The sequence below is a fragment of the Vipera berus genome, assembly GCF_964194415.1.
Source record: "Vipera berus genome assembly, chromosome: 2".
Classification (NCBI taxonomy): Eukaryota; Metazoa; Chordata; class Lepidosauria; order Squamata; family Viperidae; genus Vipera; species Vipera berus.
Window position 1 is genome coordinate 288,422,332 of NC_138203.1, and position 23,443 is coordinate 288,445,774.

At 41.0% G+C, this 23,443-nt stretch overlaps 1 protein-coding gene across 1 annotated transcript; it reads left to right on the forward strand.

Moving 5' to 3' along the window:
* The first annotated feature begins 289 nt into the window (after window positions 1-289).
* Window positions 290-19,061, forward strand: LOC308664656 (zinc finger protein 18-like). Its single transcript, XM_081322092.1, has 6 exons — window positions 290-337; window positions 601-1,194; window positions 1,457-1,544; window positions 1,673-1,740; window positions 2,258-2,387; window positions 15,292-19,061. The coding sequence occupies exons 2-6, from the start codon at window positions 778-780 to the stop codon at window positions 16,266-16,268; spliced, it is 1,680 nt and encodes a 559-aa protein (XP_081178218.1). The 5' UTR covers window positions 290-337; window positions 601-777; the 3' UTR covers window positions 16,269-19,061.
* The last annotated feature ends 4,382 nt before the right edge of the window (window positions 19,062-23,443 follow it).

Consider the following 23,443-nt stretch of genomic DNA (forward strand, 5'->3'; position numbering starts at 1 on the left):
GGGGACTGGTTTTTAGATACTTCTTTTTTTTTCAGCGAGCCCAAGAGGGGCCTTTCTCCTACTCCCAAGCCCATCATGCCTACCCTTTCGCTCAGAAGCATTTTCTCTTTCCCGCCCTTTCGGGGAATCCTGGCACATCGCGCAGAGTCCACCAGGGGGCTCCCTGAGCATGCGCAGGGCTCCTCCTCTGGCACAAGGAAACTTTCTCACAAGAGGTTTCTCTTTCTGTTCTTCCCCCTCCCTTCGCTGAGAGGCTGGGGCGTGGCCTTTGCTGGAAGCCCAGGGGTTGCCGGGAAGCCTTTTCGGGATGCGCATCTCGACGAGACTCTCGAGTTCCGTGAGTGGCGGCGGGCCAACTCTTCCCTCGGGGTGGGAGTCCGGGATCCCATGTTCCCCTGCTGCCCTTTCCCATGCAGGGGCCAGGCGGTGGGGGAGGAGCAAAGCGGGAAACGACCTCTGGAGACCAAAGATTAAACTAGGGTCAGATTTTCCACAGTTCAGCCTGTTTTAGGAGGAGAATTGGACGGGACAGCATCTTCACGTGTTGTTTCACTGGTAAAGTCCACACTTTCTAATTCTTGGAATTTCTTTCCATCTCAGAAATGGAACCTGCAAGCCATTTGTATATCTTCAAAGTTGTCTTTTGGCTAAAGAGGGCTGAATGACGTACTATGGTCAGTCCTGAGGCTAGAGGAAGAATCCTATGAATAAAAAGCATTTGGAGATCCACAAGATTCCTTGAACCCATTTGGAGTTGCGTTACAGAACAGAAAAAGAATGGAGATACAACTTTTAGCAAGTGAGGGAATTGGAAAAGGCCCTTCTGCCATTCAGCTTGGAAGCTGTGGGGAAGACTGTTTAAGAACTGGGCAGAAGATCGTACAGAGGGAAACCATCCATTCAGACATTCAGCTCTGGAACTTCAGGAGCATCCAATACCAGAAGGCTGAGGGTCCCAGAGGACTTTGCAACCAAATCCACAACTTCTGTAGGCGATGGCTGAGACCAGAAAAACACACCAAAGCCCAGATGCTGGACCTGGTTGTTCTGGAGCAGCTCCTGGCTATCCTGCCCCCAGAGATGGAGAGCTGGGTGCGGGAGTGTGGAGCAGAGACTAGCTCCCAGGCCATTGCCCTGGCTGAAGGTTTCCTCTTGAGCCAGGTGGAGGAGAAGAAAGAACAGGTCGAGTTGCAGGTGAGAGACCATCTAGAGAACCCAGAATGGAATAAAGATTTTCTTTGAATTCTTTATTGCTCCTTCCCAGACTTCTCTGGTGTTCATAGTATGTGGAGATGTCCCACCAGTTTTGTAGGACATTATTCCATTCATTTTTCCCTCAGTCTCATTGATGTATATTGGCGGGACTTTCAGGTTGTGTTCAGAGAACAAGAATCCACTTTGTGTTGTGCGATGTCGATTAATTATTCTTTCTCCTTCCTCCTATTTCATTGTGGAGATCAGAGATCCTGAGGGAAAGAGGAATCCATCAAATCCCCCTCAGGAGCTGGTTCTCAGGAGGATATCTCAGGAAGAAGACACCTCAGGTAAAGCGAAGGTCCTCCCATAATCCAGAGAGGTCCCAGCTACCTTACCTTTTCTATCTCTTCCCTTCTGTAGAATACCTCCTATTTTGTTAATTATGATGCATTTTAAAATTCTGTATCCCTCACAGAGAAGCAAAGGATGGGTTTTTCATGTGTTTATGATGGAACTGAAACAGTGGTTGAACCTCCAAATCAAGTAAGTTATGGACATTAATTTGTTAGATTTGTATTCTCCCTTTCCTTCAAGAAGAGAAACTGGTGTACAGACCACACTCTCCTTCCATTCCCCCTGCCCCATTTTTGAAGACGTTTTGCTTCTCATTCAACAATCTTCTTCAGTTCTGAAGAAGCTTCTTGGATGAAAAGCAAAATGTCTTCAAACAAAAACAAGAAAGTTGAGTTACCTCTTGAAAAACCACTTTTGGGACTCAGGCTATTAGATTGATAGATTATAGACAATCAGACAGTTCCATTGAGCCAGTAGTAGAATTAGTTTACTGAAAAGCATTGAAAGTTCTGCAGAATCAATCAACTTGATAAAACTTTCCCAAATAGTTCTTCAGTCAAGGTTTTTTATTTTCTCACATAAACCTTGGAATCCTCCCTTTACTGCCATTTAATTTGGTACATAACTTTACTTTGGGATTTTGTGAACAATGGACCAGATCTTGAGAATCTTCCTTGGGATGTTCTGTTCCTTATTCCTTGTTCAGGGTGACCTTGTATCCTTTGAGGAGGTGGCTGTGTATTTCTCCAAGGAAGAATGGTCTCAGCTGGATCCTGACCAAAAAGTACTACATAATGAAGTCATGCTGGAAAATCATACAAACGTGGCCTCTCTGGGTAAGGATTTGCTACTCATTAATTAGAGTGTTTCAGAAAGTTTGTAGTTAGTTACCATTAGCTATTTCTTATTAATAATCCCCAACTCCTCTCCTGGGAAGGAGAAGGAAAAATATCTGGCTTTCTCCTACTCCAGGGAAGGAATAGCAATAGCACTTAAGACTTACACTCCACAGTGCTTTACCATACTCTGTGAGTTGTGGAGAATGTCAGCATATTGCCCCCAACAATCTGGGTCCTCGTTTTACCAAACTCAGAAGAATGGAATGCTGAGTCAAGCCGGTCAGGATTGAACTCCTGGCACGGCGCCACCAGAGCTCCTCTTATAAGATCTTTGGGACAGCTAAAAGGAAAGAGGTCTATGGTTCTTTAGATGCTTCCTCTGCCACTTCTCATGTGCTGAATTTTTCCATTTCTATTTCAATCTATCAGTGATTAACTTCTTGGCTTGAGGAGATGCTCAGCTACATAACACCAATATCAGCTTTTTGAGTCCAGATGCTTTTTCTTACCTGTCCTAGAAAGGGTTGTCATTTCTTCAGGTTCTTGGGTTAATAACTTTTGTTCCTTTTCGTTTCTATCCTGAGTCTTGGGATTAGGGGCTAACCAGTACAGGTAGTCCTCCAGTTACAAATGTAATGGAGCCGGCCTGTTACACTCGTAACTCGAAAACTCATGGGAATCTCATACCTCGAACAAGATCACTCCCTTGCTCATTAAGATGCATGTGGCTTGTTAAGTGAACATAACGTATCTCAAGGTGGGGAAGGCCATGGAGGGCCTAGTGACAGAACAGGTCCCCAAGGCCTCCTCAACACTCCTCAACACAAGCATACCTCATGCTTCCTGCTCCCTGGCTCTGAGGCCGGGGGATGCTTCCATGTCTCTCCAGTAGCCTAATGTGGGCACCAGAGGCCTTCTCCAGATCCAGGCAGCAGTGGCCTGGAAAAGGCCTCTGGCACCCAGATTGGGCCACTGGAGGGCCACAGAAGCATTCCCCTGGCCTGAGATCTGGGCGACAGCAGCTTGGAAAAGGCCTCCGATGCCCTGATCCAGCCTCCAGAGGCAGGGGTAAGTGTCCCCTGGCTCAGAACCGGGTGGCAGTGGCCTGAAAAATGCCTCCGACATCCCGACTTCCGGTGGCGGCGCGGCGCCGGAGACAGCCTTTTCGGGCTGCCCGCGGCTCAGCTGTGTTGTTTTCACCCGAAACAGCGCCGATCAGCTGTTCGGGTGGATTGGAAGCCCCCTCCTCGGGAGAAGAGAAGGGGGTGAGGCCCCAGGTAGGGGTTGAGTTCTCCGGGGCCGCCTGAGCTTAAAGCTTGGGCGGCTGAAGGATTGAACTCCCCCGTAGCCTGGGTTGCTCCCAGCTGTTCAGCGTCTCTGCTCCGTGATCTCTGGAGCGGAGCCAGGCGTTTGCGACCACCCCTGCCAGAAGGAAAGACCATGGAATAAAAGGAGCAGGCAGAGCGGTACAGGAGGATAAGGTGAAGAGGACTTTTATTTTTGCTCTCTAGCTTAATGGACTTTATAAACTTAAAGTGAAAGTGTGTAACAAGTGAAAGTAAAAGATGGCGGCTAAACCTCCCCCAAAAACTCTTCGGAGTGCTGGAACTTCTCCGGTGCAACAGACATCATTGCAAGCTTTGCTTCCTCCTGCTGCACTGACATCGAAGGACTTACAAGATGCTCTTGAAAAACATGCCCAGGTAATTTTGGAATCAATGGGTGATAAATTGGCAAAGAAGGAGGAGAAATTGGAGGAGAGGATGGAAGAGAAGTTCAGTGCGATGAGGGTAGACATTTTGTCTACAGTGCGTAGTGTGGCTGAATGTGTGCAAGATCTGGATGAAAAAGTGGAGAACCTGACTCAAAAGAATGCCATATTAGAAGCAAAGGTATTGGAGAATGAAGATTTAAGAGACAAAATGGACAGAGAACTGAGTCTTGTTCAATATTACCAGATGCAATATGCTGTTAGAATCAGAGGCTTAAAAGAAAATATTAAGGAAGACCTAAAGCAGCTGATTTCTGAAGCTCTGGAAGCAGTATTGGGTCAGCCAGCATCTGAAATAAAGGGAGGCATGGATAAAGTGTTTCGTGTTAATTCATGGATTGCTAGACAGAGAAAGTTACCTAGAGATGTGGTGGTTTATTTTGCAAAGAGGGAAACTAGAGATGAAGTTATTCAAGCTGCCTATGATACTAAAGTTGTGTTTGCTGACCAAGAAGTTTTGGTTTTAAAAGAAATTCCTCCAAAGATCTTAAGGAGAAGGAAGGATTACGCATTTCTTGTGCAGGAGCTCAAACAACGTGATATAAGGTTCAGATGGGAGATTCCAGTTGGATTGGTGGCGATGCATGAAGGCAAAAGGTACCGTCTGGTCACTGACACAGGCGCGTGATTTTTATAATAATGTTTTAAAAGCAACCCCACTACCACTTCTGGAAGCTGCAAAGGGATCTGGAGAAGGAAAACTTCAAGAGGCTGAAGCTGGACAGACAGAGGAGAATGGTGCTGGAGGAGATCAAGCTACAACTTCTTTGGCTGATCCTGGAGAGCAGAGGGTGACGCGTGCTGCTTTAAAACGAGCAAAAAAAATAAAAGAACAAGATCAGCAGAAGTCTATGGAACTTCCAAAACGTACTTACAGCCAAGCAGTGGGAGGAGCACGGCCTAAAGGAGAGCCTATTAAAGATGTGCTCCAACAGCTTTGGGATGACATGCATGGCGACTAAATTTTTAACTTGGAACGTTAACGGACTAAATTCACCACAGAAGAGGAAGAAAGTTTTTCAATATTTAAAACAATTCAAGATAGATGTTATATGTTTGCAAGAAACGCATATTAGGGCTATGGACCAAAAGTATTTATCGAACTTAAGGTTGGGCACGCAATTTGTTGCTTCTGCAATGAATAAGAAAAATGGAGTGGTTGTTTATGTTAAAAGTGCCTTAACAGCGGACTTAATTGAAGCAGATAAGCATGGAAGATACGTTATGATAGAGTTGCTGTTAGAAGGTAAAAAGACGGTTTTAGTTGGATTATATGCTCCTAATCAACAACAAGCTGATTTTTTTAGTTTACTTCACACAAAGCTTACTCAGTTGGATTATAAATCGTTTATTTTTATGGGGGACTGGAATGGTGTTTTGGATGTACAGATGGATAAGGCTGGTTCTTTTAAGCGCGTTCCAAGTCATGCTAGACTGCCTAAATCTTTTTTTGAAATGAAGGATGACTTGGAACTGCGAGATATTTGGCGTGAAATACATTTGCATGAAAAGGATTATACTTTTTTTTCTGACAGACATCAATCTTTTTCCAGGATCGATTTTATTTTGCTGACTAATGACTTTTTTCAAGGATTAAGAAGGTGAAGATATGTGCAAGAACTATTTCTGATCACAGCCCAGTCTGGCTAGAGATTAATAAGGAGAATAGAGATAGGCGCTCGTGGCGCGTAAATGAGAATTTGTTTAGAAATCAGAGAAATGTGGAAGAATGTAAACAGCGGATGAAGGATTTTTTTGAAATTAATATGAATAAGGACACTTCTATGGACATGGTTTGGGATGCTAGCAAGGCCTATATGAGAGGGGTGTTGATATATATGAACAATAAACATAGACGTATCTTGGAAGCCAGGAGGAAAGAATTGGAGAATGAAATTAAGGAAAAAGAAAAGGCTTTGATTTTGAATCCAGCGGATGTGAAGACTAAGGAGGTTATTAAGCTATTAAAAGGACAATTTGATAAATTAATGGCTGACCAAGTGGCAACCAATTTGCGGTTTGCCAGGCACAACACCTTTTGCAATGCTAATAAACCAGGTAGATGGTTAGCTTATAGACTGAGGAAAAAGCAAAGGGCTTCTAATATAGATAAAATTGAGCATAAGGGAAGGGTTGTGTTTCAACAGGATCTTATTAAGGATGCTTTTGTGGATTTTTATTCTAAATTATATGCTAAGGAGAAGATTAATGAAAAAGACATTGATATATATTTGGAGAATGCTAGCATCCCGGTTCTTACGCAAGCACAAAAAGAGGGGATTAATCAATTGATAACAGAAGAAGAAATTCTTATAGCAATTAAGGAATTGAAGGTGGACAAAGCGCCAGGTACGGATGGTTTGACTGCGGCTTATTACAAAAATCTACAATTAGAGATGATAAAACCGTTAAAGGAACTGTTCCAGACAATTCAGAGGGGGGGAAAGGTGCCTCCGTCTTGGAGAACTGCTTTTATTTCTTTGATTCCGAAGGAAGACCAAGATGCTACTCAAGTTAAAAATTATAGACCGATATCGCTTTTAAATACAGACTACAAGATATTTGCTAAGGTGTTGGCTAATAGACTGATGAGGGTTCTGCAACAGACGATTCATGGGGACCAAACGGGGTTTATTAGTGGTAGGCAAATGAAAAATAATGTGAGGCATATAGTTGATGTGTTAGAGTTTTTGGAAAGGAATAACCAGATCCCTGCGGCGCTAATTTTTTTAGATGCTGAAAAAGCTTTTGATCAATTGAATTGGCAATTTTTGATGAAAGTTTTGGATAAAATGAATTTTGGGGATAATTTTTTGCAACCAATTAGGGCATTATATCAAAAACAAACTGCCCGAATAATAGTTAATAATAGCCTGACAGAAGCATGTAATATTGAGAAGGGCACAAGGCAAGGGTGTCCGTTATCGCCCTTGTTATTTGTACTAACATTGGAGATATTGTTGGTTAAAATACGGAATTCGGGAAAAATTAAGGGTATACAAATTAGAGATCAGGATTATAGATTGAGAGCGTTTGCAGACGATCTGGTTGTTACAGTGACCCAGCCGGAGAACTCTGTTGTGGACCTGATGGAGATAATAATACAATATGGGAAGGTTTCTGGATTTAAAGTTAATACACAAAAAACTAAAATTCTGGCCAAAAATATGACAGCTTCGCAAAAGGCTCTCTTAGAAGGATTAACTGGATTTGAGATTGTTAAAAGGGTTAAATATTTGGGGGTGCTTTTGTCGCCCTCTAATACAAAGTTATATAAAAATAACTATGAAAAATTATGGGGGAAAATTCAAAAAGAAATGGAGAGTTGGGAAAAATTGCAATTGTCTTTGTTGGGGCGAATCGCAGCAGTGAAAATGAATGTCCTGCCTAAATTCTTATTTTTATTTCAAATGATACCGGTTCTTAAGAAAGATTCTAATTTGGAGGAATGGCAGCGAGGTATCAATAAATTTGTATGGGCAGGGAAAAGGCCACGAGTTAAACTAAAGATAATACAGGATACTCGTGAAAGAGGTGGTCTTAAAATGCCTAATTTTAAATTATATTATGAAGCTGCTGCTTTAGCAGGAATAAGTGATTGGATCAATTTGACACAAGAGAGATTATTAAATCTGGAGGGCCATGACTTGTTGTTTGGCTGGCATGCATATTTGTTGTATGATAAGAAGGTAGATAATGTCTTTAGAGTGCATATTTTAAGACAGGCATTGTTGAGGGTTTGGAAGAAGTACAGACATAAATTAGATTGTAAGATACCATTGTGGGCAATCCCAAAACACGCAATAGAAAATATAAATGTTGGTTTTAAACATGATGTGACTACGTACAAGGAGATTTTAATCTTGGAAAGAAATGTCTGGTGTTTGAAACCATATAGTCTCTTGCAAGATGAGAAGATTGTTCAGACTTGGTTTCAATATACTCAGCTACGGGCCAGGTGGAAAGAAGATCAGAAAAATGGTTTTACAATGACTGATGAAAATCTGATAAAGCAAATCAGAAATCAGGGTCCAGCACATATTAAACGGATATATCTTGCCTTGATAGAAATTGACTCAGAAACAGAACTTGTTAAGGATTGTATGATTAAATGGGCCCAAAATATCCAAGAAGTTATCACAATGGACACATGGGAAAGGATTTGGGTGAGGAACGTAAAATTCACACAAGCTCAAAATCTAAGAGAAAATTTTTATAAAATGTTTTACAGATGGCATTTAGATCCTAAAAAGCTGGCAAGTATGTATCCGAACTATCAGCCTAAATGCTGGAGGTGTGGTGAAGAAGATGCAACATATTTTCATATATGGTGGACTTGTAAAAAGGTTAAGGCTTTTTGGATAAAAATTTGGTGGAATATGCAGAAGATTTTTAAGCAAAGGATAAAGTTTTGTCCGCAATTTTTTTTGTTGGGAATAATTACAGACGTTACGGTTGTGGACATTAAGCTGATGTTGAATTTAATTACGGCAGCAAGACTCTTAGTAGGTCAATACTGGAAGAAGGAGGAACTGCCGACTATAGAAGAATGGACTTTAAAGGTTTCTGACCTGGCAGAGATGGCAAAGATTTCGGCTTATTTGAAAGATCACTCGCAAGAACGTTATGTTATGGAGTGGAGAAAATGGATTGAGTATATCCAGAACAAATATGGGACTAAGAAGTTTCATGTAGCATTTGAATGTCTTCCTTTTTTTTCTCCTCTTTTTTTTCTTTTCTTTTTTTTATATATTTTATATTAATAGTGTTTGTAGTTATCCTATATGAGCTAGAGAGAGATGGATCTCAGAGTTTATGGTTGTTAGCATATGAATGTTTATGATTGGTTTTTTTTTAATTTTTTATACCTTGTACTTAGCTCTGGGAAGTCGAGGGGGGGAGGGGTAGGGAGGGAGGGATAGGGGAGGGCTAGGGGGGATTGTTAAAGATAAAATGTATGATAAAACTTTTCAATAATAAAAAAAAATGCCTCCGACATCCCAATCCAACTTCCGGAGGCAAGTGGAAGTGTCCCTGGCTTCGGTTCCATTCTCTGTTGCAGAGAACAGAGGCCTAAAGTAATATGAGATCACAAGATCAGTAGCATGAGATGTCACTCCAGTGATCTCGCGTGATCTTGCATTAATTTAGCCCTTCATTCTCTGAACGGACCGAAAACCTATAGCAGCCAAGAAAGTGAAGAATTTCAATCTTCACGGGGTGAGTATTGAAGGCCTGGTGCCTAGGGAGACCTGGCGTAGAGGTGGGGAGGGAGGGAATAACCAGCGTGAATGTTGCAGAGCCTCTGCGGTCGCTCATACAGGCAAACGACTGCCGTGGTGCTGCAATATTCGTAATTTTGGGGCTTGCTTGTAAGCACTAATAGCAGGACCACTGTATTTTACTCTACAACTATGTGATTTTGGCAAGAGAAAATGAATAGTAAAGGGAAAATACTTTGGATAGAAAAAAAGGATTTATTACAAAATTGTTTCAGTTCTCACAGGTCTATGCTGAAATTAACCCACTCCAATAAATCTTATGTTATCTCCTAATATCTCCTTGACTGTTTCCCCTGATTATTCCTTAACTCAGGCATATCAAACTCGCGACGTCACATGACGTCTTGTGACTTTTTCCCCATTGCTGGCAACGGAGGGGGCGCAGTTTCATCGTGATGTATTTGGCCCACAGGCCGGCAGTTTCACATGCCTGCCTTAACTGAAAAGTGACTTTGAGTGAGATTTGCATACTGTGTTTCCCCAAAAATAAGCATTAGCTTGATTTTATCCATGCGCCGAATATAAACTCTATGCCAAAATAAGCCCTAGTTAAGACCCCACCCACTCTGCCCTACCATCTGGTTGTTCACAGCTGCAGTGGGACAGTAGAGTGCATGGCAGCATCATGAGATGAGGTGAGGCAGGTGGTGGGAGAGGTGCCCCATGCGTCCTATATCTGCGTACCTCAGGGCCCCCACAACCAGGCCACTCCCCACTGGTGATCTCTCCCTGTCCATTCAATGACCCAGCTGCCCACCTGCCTCTTCCCTTTCACTCCTCCCTGAGGTGGAGTGCCATACTACAGAGTATGGGTGGGAGAGAGGCTCGGTCCCCTCACCCAGTCCCCTTCCGCTGTTTCAAAGCCAGGAGGGAGTTATGGCAAAATTATTCTGCCTCTGCTGAGAATCAGCTATGTCCGCTGCTGGAGATGCTTTTTTGGATTCCTGCTGCCCTGCCCCTCAGATCATGTGTCTGCTGGAGGCTGTCTCCATCTGCTGCTTTGGTCCTGCACAGCGCCTCCTCACGCTTCCTGGTCCCCGTTTGCCGTTTCATTTGCAGCAGCTCTGAAGGCCTGCAGCTCTGCATTGTCCCTGGGGTGCCAGTTTCGACTACCTGTCCCCCTTCAGAACTCTATCCACACAGCCACCCAAGCAGCAGGCAGAGCCCTGGAGGGTTGGGGAGGGTGCTGAAGCTACCAGGTATCCTGCCTGCAGCACCTGTGCCTGGCTGCCCTTTCCACATCAAAGCTGGAATGGCACCCCATTTCAGTAGATGGCAGCTTTGCCCTCCAGTGGCCCTGGGCAATTAGTGGAGAGAGACGGGCCCGTTTCAACACCTGGAGCAGTTGGGGGTTTACTTGCCACAGCTCTGTTGTATTTCTTTGCCGCCATGGAGCTGGAGAGCTTGGTGTGCCAATGCCCAGCTCCCCTTGCTTCTCCAAAGCATTCGCTAGCCTGCTTTTCAGTTTCGTTGTGTTTCTCTACCGCCGCAGAGCTGGAGAGCTTGGCGCACCACCAGCCAGCTCCCATCTCTTCCCCAAAGCATTCCTTCACTAACCTGCTTTGCAGCTTAGTTGCATTTCTCCGTTGCCACATGCAGGGAAACAAAAGTTTGTGGGGTTAAAAAAAAAGTTCAATCAGACCTTCCAACTTTGCGAGTTTTTTTTTAAATAAGATTTTATTGATTTTTTTTCTTACATACATATAATTGTTTTTCAACCATCCTGCTGTCTGGGTTTAAAAACGCTAATACATATTTAATTCCTAATCCCTCAATCTTTCCTCTAGCCATTGATAAAATAAGTTCCAGGTTTGGTAATATTCTGTTTCTTCTTTTTGTTTCAAACTCTTAGTCAATCTGTCCATCTCTGCGCATTCTAGTATTTTTTAATCATTTCTTCCTCTGGTGGTATTCCTTCATTTTTTCAATATTGTGCAAATATTATTCTTGCTGCTGTTATGATGTGTAAAATCAAATATAGGCTTTGTTTGTTAATCTTTTCTGGCATTATACCTAGTAAGAAAAAATCAGGTTTAATGTCTACATATGTATCTTTTTCCAATAGTTCTTTGCTTTGTCACATGTCCACCAGACATGATAATATATGCCTGAATTTTGTTTACATTTCCAACATTTATCTGACATATTTTTAAACATTTTTGCTAATCTTCCTGGTGGCAAGTGCCATCTATAAAACATTTTATATAGATTTTCTTTGTACACAGTTGACATTGTCAATTTATAATTTCTCTCCCATAACTTTTGCCATTTTTCTAATTCTATATTATACCCATTTTTTGCCCATTCTTATCATTGTTTCTTTAACTTGTTTCCAAAATTAGCAAAAAATTATACAATTTTTCTTTTAAAAAAATATTTTATTGGTTTTTCAGTTTTACATTTGAGTATTTAAAAAGCAACATGGTGACTGAGTTAATCAGTAGTTCAGTAACAGAATCTTTAATACAGCTCTTATGTATTATGTCATCAAATATTTCTTCTCTTTTTCCCTTAACATTTACTATGTCATATTTAAACTAGTACATTTCTAGGTGGTACCTTGCTCAATAGTAGTAACTGTGAGAGGGATCTTGGAGTCCTAGTGGACAATCACTTTAATATGAGCCAGTAGTGTGCTGCAGCTGCCAAAAAAAGCCAACACAGTGTTAGGCTGCATTAACAGGGATAGAATCAAATCACATGAAGTATTAATACCACTTTACAATGCCTTGGTAAGGCCACACTTGGAGTACTGCATCCAGTTTTGGTTATCACGATGTAAAAAACATGTTGAGACTCTAGAAAGACTACAGAGAAGAGCAACAAAGATGATTAGGGGATTGGAGGCTAAAACATATAAGGAACTGTTGTTACAACTGGGTATGTCTAGTTTAATGAGAAGGATGAGGGGTGACATGATAGCAGTGTTCCAATATCTCAGGGGCTCACAAAGAGGAGGGACTCAAGCTATTCTCCAAAGTGCCCAAAGGGAGGACAATGGATGGAAACTAATCAAGGAGAGAAGCAACCTAGAACTAAGGCAAAACTTCCTGACAGTTAGAACAATTAACCAGTGGAACAACTTGCCTCCAGAAGCTGTGAATGCTCCAACACTGGAAGTTTTTAAGAAGAGACTGGACAGCCATTTCTCCGAAATGGTATTGGGTTTCCTGCCTGAGCAGGGGGTTAGACTAGATGACCTCCAAGGTCCCTTCCAACTTTATTATTATTGTTGTTTTTATGTTGTTACTATTGTTATGTTACGATGATGCATGATGAAGTTTCCCAATTTTGGGGTATTCCAAAACCTTATAAAATTGTTTTTTTTAATGTGTCTCTTGCAAACAAACTGTGTATATTTAATTTCTGCAGTTTCCTTAAAAAATTACTTCTTTTTGATGGGGAGTTTAGTCCATTTATATTCACTGAAAAAAATCTGTTTTCTTCATTTCAGTTATTTATATTTAGGTATAGTGGATCTCATGATCCTCTGTTCTCTAGCCACTCCTTCATTCTCTTGCTCAAATTTCTCTTTCTGTTCTCCTGATTATGTAGTTGCTTCTTCAGATGTCTCTTCCACTTGTTTCTGTTTTTTTTTCTCCTCTTGTCAATGTTGCACTCCTTCATCTAGGAATGCTCTGATTTTTTTCCTCAAAATCTTCTGCTTTCCAGATTGAATCCAATCGGTATCTTGTACTATTCCAGTTGATTAAAATCCCTTCTGGCATTAACCATCTAAAGTTTATGCCTTTTGGAATCAGCTTTGTCATCAGTGGTAATATCTTCGAGCATCTCTTACTCTCTTAGGTATCTGCTTTAAAACCACAATTTCTTCATTCTTATATTGTAATGGTTCCTCTCGAATTTTCCTCAATATTTCATCTCATGTTGTTTTCTTTATGAATCTCACGTGCACTTCTCTGGATAGTTTAAGTCTCCTTGCATAGCTTGAATTCATTTGGAATACTTTATCTATCTCCTTTCAATCTCTGCTCTGTCAGCTTTCAAAGCCTTTCCCAAGAGTTTGATGATCACAACTGCTATATTTTCTTCTCTATCTTCAGAGATATTTGGAAATCTTAAGTAGTATTCTGCTTTTTCCATTTCAAGGATCGCCACCGCTCCTTCAAGGTTTTGATTTGCTTGTTCTAATTTCTCATTTTCTTGCTGTAGTATTTCCATTTTTTATCAATATCTTCTGATTTGTTTTCCATTTTCTGAATTCTTTGTTCATTTTTAAGCAACATTTGATGATGAACTTCAAATTGTGTTTTTACATCCAAAATTTCTTCACTTAAGTTTATCAGATTTACTTTTTGCCTCTTCATGATTTTTTTGCATTAATTCCTGAATCGATTTTAATGTAGTTTGCATCTCATTTTGAGTGGTGCTTATTTTTTCATGCTGCAACATTGTTTCAATTGATCCCTGGGTTGTTGGATTAGGTCAGGGATAGGCAACTCGACTTCAACTCCCAGAAAGAATTCTGGAAATTGAAGTCCATGAGTCATAAAAGAACCAAGGTTGCCTACCCATGGACTAGGTGTTCCCACAGATGGTGCAGAGGAGGTCTTTTTCATAAGTCTAATAAGGTTTGGTGCACTCATTCTTCCAGCCAACTATCTTAGGCTTAAATCCAAACTGTAAAAGCAGCCAACTATAGGCTAAATCCAGTATCTCGCAGAGAGAAGACAGAGTAATGCAAGCAACAAGAAAAAAAAGAAGAAAAATAAATAAATGAAAAAGAAAGCTTTGGGGCTTCTAAACTTGTAAGAGAAGCTGTGTGTTGCCCTTCCCAACTTGCTGCTCCAGAAACACCCCTCCCAGCCCTTTGTTTAGCCAGAAAAGTATTTTATTAAGGCCAAAGTGGTTACAAGAGCAGCGAAGCTGGATCTGGTATTTTCGCATGCAAAAGATGCATTTAACTTTCCCTTTTTCCCGGCCATTTCCTTGTTATAAGTTAATATCCAATTAGGTGTTTAGGTTTTGTTTGGGGAACGGACCTCCAGTTCGCAGGATTTCTAGTTCTGCATTCAGATGGTTGGATTGGCTGATGCTTCTAATGCCTCATAATCAGAATGGTAAAGTTGGAAGGGACCTTGGAGGTCATCTAGTCCAACTGCAGCTGCAGTACACTGCTGGCTCATATTTAAGTGATTGTCCACTAGGACTCCGAGATCCCTCTCACAGTTACTACTATTGAGCAAGGTACCCCCTGTACTATACCTGTACATTGGGTTTTTCTTGCCTAAATGTAGAACCTTACTTTTTCCACCATTGAATTTCCCCTGCTTCCTCCTTACATTTTAATCCTCTCTTCCCTTCCCCAATTGATAATGTCAGGCTTTCAGCTTGCAATACTTGGCTTGCAGAATGTCAGCCATGACACTATGTGTTTTAGACTGTGTGCCCTTTAATTGTCAGGATGAACGAGGGAAAAGAAATAGTCGAGGTTTTAGCAGCTTGTCTCATTGCATCTTCCTAAAGCCTCATTGGCCAAAATGAAAGAGCACCATTCTTCCTGCTCTTGTTGCAAGCATTCTTGCTGCTCTTCACTTTAGCAGTAATTACCCACTGAGCAAAGAGAAGCAACCTGCTCCTTAGAAAACTGAAGGCATTTTACGAATGTATGGGTGGAGTAGGCATAGGGGCTCACTCATAAAACGGGATCCACTTAACAAATCCTTGAGGTACAGATGTAACCGGCAGGCTCTATTACATTCATAGCTCGAGGATTATCTGTATATTGCAGTTTCGCAAAAATTTAGAAGGTAATTCACTTGACTTTCTACAGTTTGATCTTTTCCCCTAACCTTGTTATCATTTTCATTTCTCTTTTCATTTGGAGGCAATAATGGGCAGGAGAATAAAGATTCTGAGGAGCCATTCCAAGTGATCCACCATGAAGAAAGAATAAAGAAACGTACATTACAAATGGAAGAACAACATTATGAGAGAAACCAGTTGAATAATTGGAATCAAGAGAATTCATCAACCATTCATGCTTCAATACAAGATCTTCTCCATCAAGAGACAATACGGAAGAAATGCATTGGGAAAAGCGTAAAGTTAATCAAAGCTAAATTGCATATAAATGAACATTGTCCAATCCAAAACAAAGGCGAAGATGCTGTAAGTAGACACAATGGGGAAAAATACAATGGGACTTTCACTCTTTTTCTTGGAAATAATTCCCTTACATCTCAAAAGGGGATTAACACAGAAGAGAAGCGTTATAAATGCTTTGAATGGGGAAATAGTTTTAGAAAAAAGAGGCAACTTATTATCCATAAAAGGATTCACACAGGGGAGAGGCCATACAAATGTGTTGACTGTGGAAAACTCTTCTGTCGAAAGTCTTCCCTTACTTACCATCAAATGATCCACACAGGGGAGAAACCGTATAGGTGCATTGAGTGTGGAAAGACCTTTATTTTGAACAGTCAACTTACTATCCATCAAAGAATTCACACAGGAGAGAAGCCATTTAAATGCATGGAGTGTGGGAAGACCTTTGCTGGTAGCAGTCAACTTACTGTGCACAAAAGAATCCACACAGGGGAGAAGCCATTTAAATGCAAGGCATGTGGAAAGACTTTTGCACAAAGTGCTCATCTTTCTTCCCATAATAAGATCCACACAGGGGAGAAGCCATTTAAATGCATCAAGTGTGGAAAGACCTTTATTCTGAACAGTCATCTTACTGCCCATTCAAGAGTCCACACAGGGGAGAGGCCATTTAAATGCATGGAGTGTGGAAAAACCTTTGCCCAGAGTACTCATTTTTCTTCCCACAAGAAGATCCACACGGGAGAAGCCATTTAAATGCATGGAGTGTGGAAAGGCTTTTATTTGGAACAGTCATCTTACTACCCATAAAAGGATCCACACAGGGGAAAAGCAATTTAAATGCATGGAGTGTGGAAAGACATTTGCTGATAGCAGTCGACTTACTGCCCATCAAAGGATCCACACAGGGGAGAAGCCATTTAAATGCATGGAGTGTGGAAAGACATTTCGTCGGAACAATTATCTTACTATCCATCAAAGAATCCACACAGGGGAGAAGCCATTTAAATGCATGGAGTGTGGAAAGACGTTTGCTGATACCAGTCAACTTACTGTGCACAAAAGGATCCACACAGGGGAGAAGCCATTTAAATGCATGGTGTGTGGAAAGACCTTTGTGCAAAGCGCTCATCTTTATTCCCATAATAAGATCCACACAGGGGAGAAGCCATTTAAATGCATGGAGTGTGGAAAGACCTTTATTTCAAACAGTCATCTTACTGCCCATAAAAGGATCCACACGGGAAAAGCCATTTAAATGCATGGTGTGTGGAAAGACATTTGCACAAAGCATTCATCTTTATTCACATAATAAGATCCACACGGGATAAGCCACTTAAATGCATGGAGTGTGGAATGACCTTTGCTCGGAGCACTCATATTTCTTCCCATAACAAGATCCACACAAGGTGGAAGCCATTTAAATGCATCGAGTGTGGAAAGACCTTTAGTTGGAATGATCTTACTATCCATCAGGATTCACACAGGAGAGAAACCATATAAATGTATGGAATTTGGGAAGACCTTTACTCAAAGAACACATCTTATTTCCCATAAGATGAGGCACACATGGTAGAAGAACTTTTCCAAGAGGGGTCAACTTGCAATCCATAAAAAGATCCAAACAGAGGAAATTCTTTTAAAGGCATGAATTGCATTTATAACAGTAGTCCTTTTCCCCATAAGGCCCACACAGGAGAGAAACTATACAGGTGCATGGAATGTGGGAAGTTCTTTGGTTACACCAGTCCACTTACTTTGCACAAAAGGATCCACACAGGGGAGAAGCCATTTAAATGCATGGAGTGTGTAAAGACCTTTAGTTGGAACAGTGATCTTACTGCCCATCAAAGGAGTCACACGAGAGAAGCCATTTAAATGCATGGAGTGTTGGAGGATCTTTAGTCAAAGAAGTCATCTTATTTCCCATGAGACACACGAGAGAAGCCGCATAAATGCATGGAGTGTGGAAAGACCTTTAACCTAAGAGGTCAATTTACTTCCCATAAGATGTTAATGCATGGAGTGAGAAAAGACCTTTACTCAAAGATTTCATCTTATTTCCTATAAGATGACCCATATAGAGGAGAAACCACACGAATGTATGGAGTGTGGAAATATCTTTCTTGATAAAAGTGAACTTACTTTGCACAAAAGGATCCACATGGGAGAAGCCATTTAAATGCATGGAGTGTGGAAAAACCTTTACTTGGAACGGTTACCTTAGTCCCTATAGTAAGATCCACAAAGGGGAGTAGCCACATAAATGCATGGAGTGTAGAAAGACCTTTAATCTCAGAGATCAACTTACTTCCCATAAGATAGTCTACTTGGGATAAACCACATAAATGCCTTGGAGTGTGCAAAGTGTTTCAGTGATAATGTTTCCCTTACTTCCTATAGAAGGATCCACCCTTGGGAAAAACCTTACAACTGCATGGAATTTGGAAACAGCTTCAGCTATAGTGTTTTCTTTAGTAAGTAGCCTTATCAATTCAGGGTGGGAGGAGCCTGAACAGGAATAATAATCTAAAATCTCATGCAAGGGTCTACTTGGATAATAATCTTTATAAATACTAGACATACTTCGATATGATCCAAATAAGAAAGTGAAGGCTTGGTCCTTATTCTTTTAGATAAGTAGGAGGTTCTATGGCAAAAATGAGAACAAGTGGAGATGAAGTGCATTAATGGGCCTGAAAGTGATATAGATGTCAATAGTTAAGTGATGCAGGTTCCCAAATCATTTCAAGTAATGATGAATATATCCACTAGACCAGTAAAAGTAAAGGTAAAGGTTCCCCCGCACATGTGTGCTAGTCGTTTCCGACTCTAGGGGCCAGTGCTCATCTCCGTTTCAAAGCCGAAGAGCCAGCACTTGTCCAAGGACGTCTCCGTGGTCATGTAGCCGGCATGACTAGATGCCAAAGGCGCACGGAACGCTGTTACCTTCCCACCGTAGTGGTCAGTTCGAAAGCACGTAAAAATGCAAGTGGAAAAATAGGGCAGTCACCTTAATTCACACAAAAGGAGCCACACAAGAGAGAAGCCCTATAAATGTATGGAGTGTGGAAAGAGTTTCACTTATAGTAATTCTCTTACTTCCCATTACTGGATCCATACAGGGCAGAAGCCTTATGAGTGCACAGAGTGTGGAAAGAGCTTCTGTGAAAATTCGTCTCTGACTGTCCATAAACGGATCCACACGGGAAAAGACTTATAAATGCATGGAATGTGGAAAAAGGTTCTCTAAGAGCAGTGATCTTGTTTTCCATAAAAAGATCCATACAGGGGAGAAGCCACATAAATGTATAGAATGTGGAAAGAGCTTTATTAAGAACTGTCAACTTATTTACCATAGTAGGATCCATACAGGGGAGAAGCTTTATAAATGCATGGATTGTGATAAGGCTTTTATTAGAAACAGTTCTCTTAACATCCATAAAAGAACCCACACAGGAGAGAAGCCTTATAAATGCATAGAATGTGGAAAGGGCTTTATTAGCAGCAATTATTTGAATTCCCATAAAATGATCCACAGAGGAGAGAAGCCACATAAATGCATGGAATGTGGAAAGAGCTTCACTAATCAGAGAACTCTTACTATCCATAAAATGATCCACACAGGGGAGAAGCCACATAAATGCTTACAGTGTAGAAAGAGCTTTACTAAGAACTGTCAACTTATTTACCGTAGTAGGATCCATACAGGGGAGAAGCCTTATAAATGCATGGAGTGTGGAAAGAGCTGTGAAAATTCTTCTCTTACTGTTCATAAACGAATCCACAGAGGAGAGAAGCCCTATAAATGCATGGAATGTGGTAAGAGCTTCACTGATCGGAGAACTCTTACCATCCATAAAATGATCACACAGGGGAGAAGCCACATAAATGCATAGAGTGTGGAAAGAGCTTCACTAATCAGAGAACTCTTACTATCCATAAAATGATCCACACAGGGGAGAAGCCACATAAATGCTTACAGTGTAGAAAGAGCTTTACTAAGAACTGTCAACTTATTTACCGTAGTAGGATCCATACAGGGGAGAAGCCTTATAAATGCATGGAGTGTGGAAAGAGCTGTGAAAATTCTTCTCTTACTGTTCATAAACGAATCCACAGAGGAGAGAAGCCCTATAAATGCATGGAATGTGGTAAGAGCTTCACTGATCGGAGAACTCTTACCATCCATAAAATGATCACACAGGGGAGAAGCCACATAAATGCATAGAGTGTGGAAAGAGCTTTACTAAGAACTGTCAACTTATTTACCATAGTAGGATCCATACAGGGGAGAAGCTTTATAAATGCATGGATTGTGATAAGGCTTTTATTAGAAACAGTTCTCTTAACATCCATAAAAGAACCCACACAGGAGAGAAGCCTTATAAATGCATAGAATGTGGAAAGGGCTTTATTAGCAGCAATTATTTGAATTCCCATAAAATGATCCACAGAGGAGAGAAGCCACATAAATGCATGGAATGTGGAAAGAGCTTCACTAATCAGAGAACTCTTACTATCCATAAAATGATCCACACAGGGGAGAAGCCACATAAATGCTTACAGTGTAGAAAGAGCTTTACTAAGAACTGTCAACTTATTTACCGTAGTAGGATCCATACAGGGGAGAAGCCCTATAAATGCATGGAATGTGGTAAGAGCTTCACTGATCGGAGAACTCTTACCATCCATAAAATGATCACACAGGGGAGAAGCCACATAAATGCATAGAGTGTGGAAAGAGCTTTACTAAGAACTGTCAACTTATTTACCATAGTAGGATCCACACAGGGGAGAAGCCTTATAAATGCATGGAGTGTGGTAAGGCTTTTATTAGAAACGGTTCTCTTAACATCCATAAAAGAACTCACAAAGGGGAGAAGCCTTATAAATGCATAGAATGTGGAAAGGGCTTTATTAGCAGTAATTATCTGAATTCCCATAAAATGATCCACACAGCAGAGCAGCCACATAAATGCATAGAATGTGGAAAGAGCTTTACTAAGAACTGTCAACTTATTTACCATAGTAGGATCCACACAGGAGAAGCCTTATAAATGTGTGGAGTGTGGTAAGGCTTTTACTACAAACAGTTCTCTTAACTTCCATAAAAAAACCCACAGGGGAAAAGCCTTATAAATGCGTGGAATGTGGAAAGGGCTTTATTAATAGCAGTCATCTTAATAGCAGTCATCTTAATTTCTCGGGGCCATTATCTTAATTCTGATAATATCCACACAGGAGAAGCCATATAAATCTCTGAAATATGGGAGGAAAACCCTCAGGAGGAGCAAAGATGCTTTTTCACGACAGATGCAAAAAACCAATTAAATAGTTCTGCTTTCTCCCTGTTGCTTGTCACCTTGTCAACTTTTTTCTTGTTTTTGACATGTTGGAAGAAGCTTTTTTAATGTTATTTTTGACTTTGGTCGCAAGCCTTAGTTCATTTTGAGCTTTAGCTTTCCTCACTTCCATCTTTGCAGGCTCAGGCTGATATTCTGCCTTAGTTATGTGCCCCTCTTCACTTTTTATACTTGACCTTTTTATCTTTTAATTTGTAATCTTTTTTGTAATGTGGTGACCAGAACAGAATGCAGTGTTCCAGGTGTGGCCTTACTAAGACTTTATAAAGTAATATTTAGAATAGAATAGATTAGAGCTGAAAGGGACCTTGGAAGTCTTCTAGTCCAGCCCCCTGCTCAAGCAGGAGAGCCTATACCATTTCAGACAAGTGACTGTCCAGTGTCTTCTTAAAAACGTCCAGTGATGGAGCGCCCATGATTTCTGAAGGCAAGCTGTTCCACTGGTTGTCTTCACTGTTAGGAAGTTTCTCCTTAATTCCAGGTTGCTTCTCTGTTTGGTCAGTTTCCAACCATTGTTTCTTGTCATGCCCTCTGGTGCTTTGGAGAATAGTTTGACCCCACTCTTCTTTCTGGCAGCCCCTCAAATACTGGAATACTGCTATCATGTCACCCCTTCTTTTCTTTAGATTACTCAAACCCAAGTCCTGCAGACATTCTTGTTTTAGTCTCCAGGTCTTTGATCATCTTAGTTGCTCTTCTCTGAATTTTTTCCAAGGTCTCAACATCTTTTTTGTAATATGGTGACTAAAATTGGTTGCAGTATTCCAGGTGTGGTCTTACTGGGGTTTTATAAAGCAGTACTAATACTATGCACGATCTTGATTCTATGTCTCTCTTTATACAATCCAGGATTGTATTAGCTTTTTTAGCTGCTGCTGCACGCTGCTGGCTCATAGTCAAGTGATTGTCCACTAGGACTCCAAGGTCCCCTCACAGTTACTGTTTTTGAGCCAGGTCTCATCTAATCTGTACTTATACCTTTGGTTTTTCCTGCCTAAATGTAAAACTTTGCTTTTCTCCACATTAAATTTCACTTTGTTGGATAGGGCTCATTGTTCAACATTGTCAAGATCTTTTTGGATCCTGAGCTTGTCTTTTGGGTTTTTGGCTATTCCTACCAGCTTAGTGTGATGTGCAAATTTGACAATTTCCCCTTCTATTCCTTCATCTCATTGATGAAAATATTGAAGAGTACTGGGCCTAAGATGAAACTGTGATACCCCACTGCTTACTTCCCTCCATGTAGATGTGGTACCATTAAGGACTACTCATTGAGTGTGGTTTGTCAGCCAGTAAACAAATCCATCTAGTGGTGATGCTGTCTATCCACATTTTTCTAGCTTACCAAGAAGTAGGTTGTGGTCTACTTTGTCAAATTCTTTGCTGAAATCTAAATATACTATGCCCACAGCATTTCACTGGCCTACTATTTTAGTCACTTGTCAAAGAATGAAATATTTTTTTGGTATGATCCGTTTTTAACAAACCTGCGCTGGCTACCAGATAAAACTTTGTTTCTAGACGTTCGTAGATCTGGTTTTTTTATTATCTTTTCCAGGATCTTCCCAGATATTGATGTTAGACTGATTGGTCTGTAGTTTCCTGGGTCTGTTTTTTTACCCCTTTCTTGAAGATGGGAACCACATCAGCCCTTTGCTAATCCTTAGGTACATTTTTTGGTGCTCCAGGATTTTTGAAACATATGGTACAATGGTTCTGAGATGACATCTGCCAGCTCCTTCCGAACTTTATATTCATCAAGGTCGAATAAGGTGTTCACTTACCATTTTCTTGCTTATTTTAATTTTTATTTCTAGTCTGCCTTACAGTTATGTTTTTGATAAGTTGGGCTATAGTTTGTTTTTGTCGGATAGTGAAACACCTGCAAGAAAACAAACGAGCTGAGAGCACCCTTCATGTCAACCGTGAGCTACAAATATTCTCCTGGTATTTGTGGTATCTGAAGCAGAACATCCAGATTCAGTCAGTTTTGTTACATACAGTATTAACCTTGTGAACTCTCAAGCTTCCTCTTTCCGCTATGTATTCGAGATGGACAGCGATTAATATTTATACGTAAGGGTAAGGGTATAGGTATGTACATGTGTACGTATATAGAAATAAATAAATAAACCTTTATTGTCAAAGTACAACATGTGTACATTGAGATTAACTGAGCCTCCCCCCCTGTGCTCTCTCCCCCCCAACACACAGTGACAACAAACCCTCCATCCTACCACACCATGTGAACCGACATATAGCATATCTATATGTGTGTTATGTATGTGTACACCTCAGAGAGCAAGCAACCAACTTCCATTTGTACTGTGTGCCGATGTGCCCACAATAAAAAAATGACAACAAAGGTTATCTTATCTCTATTAGCCTCCTCCAGTCTCTGCGGAGCCTTCAGGGCGGCTGTGCTTCAGGGAAGAGAGTTCAAATCCTCCAGAGAGATTTTTCTCCATCTCCACAGGCGGTTCCCGGAGAGGAAGATGGCGAAACTGCCGCCGCCTGAGAGGATGAAGCCATTCTCGGACAGAGAACTCTTCCTCCTGCTCCCAT

What these genes read in the sequence shown, in the direction of transcription:
- LOC308664656 (XM_081322092.1), top strand. Translation starts at nt 778, where the DNA reads ATGGAGATACAACTTTTAGCAAGTGAGGGAATTGGAAAAGGCCCTTCT. An exon ending in TGGTTGAACCTCCAAATCAA is followed by an intron (nt 1,741 to 2,257) that starts GTAAGTTATGGA and finishes TTCCTTGTTCAG; the next exon opens with GGTGACCTTGTATCCTTTGA. An exon ending in TACAAACGTGGCCTCTCTGG is followed by an intron (nt 2,388 to 15,291) that starts GTAAGGATTTGC and finishes TTTCATTTGGAG; the next exon opens with GCAATAATGGGCAGGAGAAT.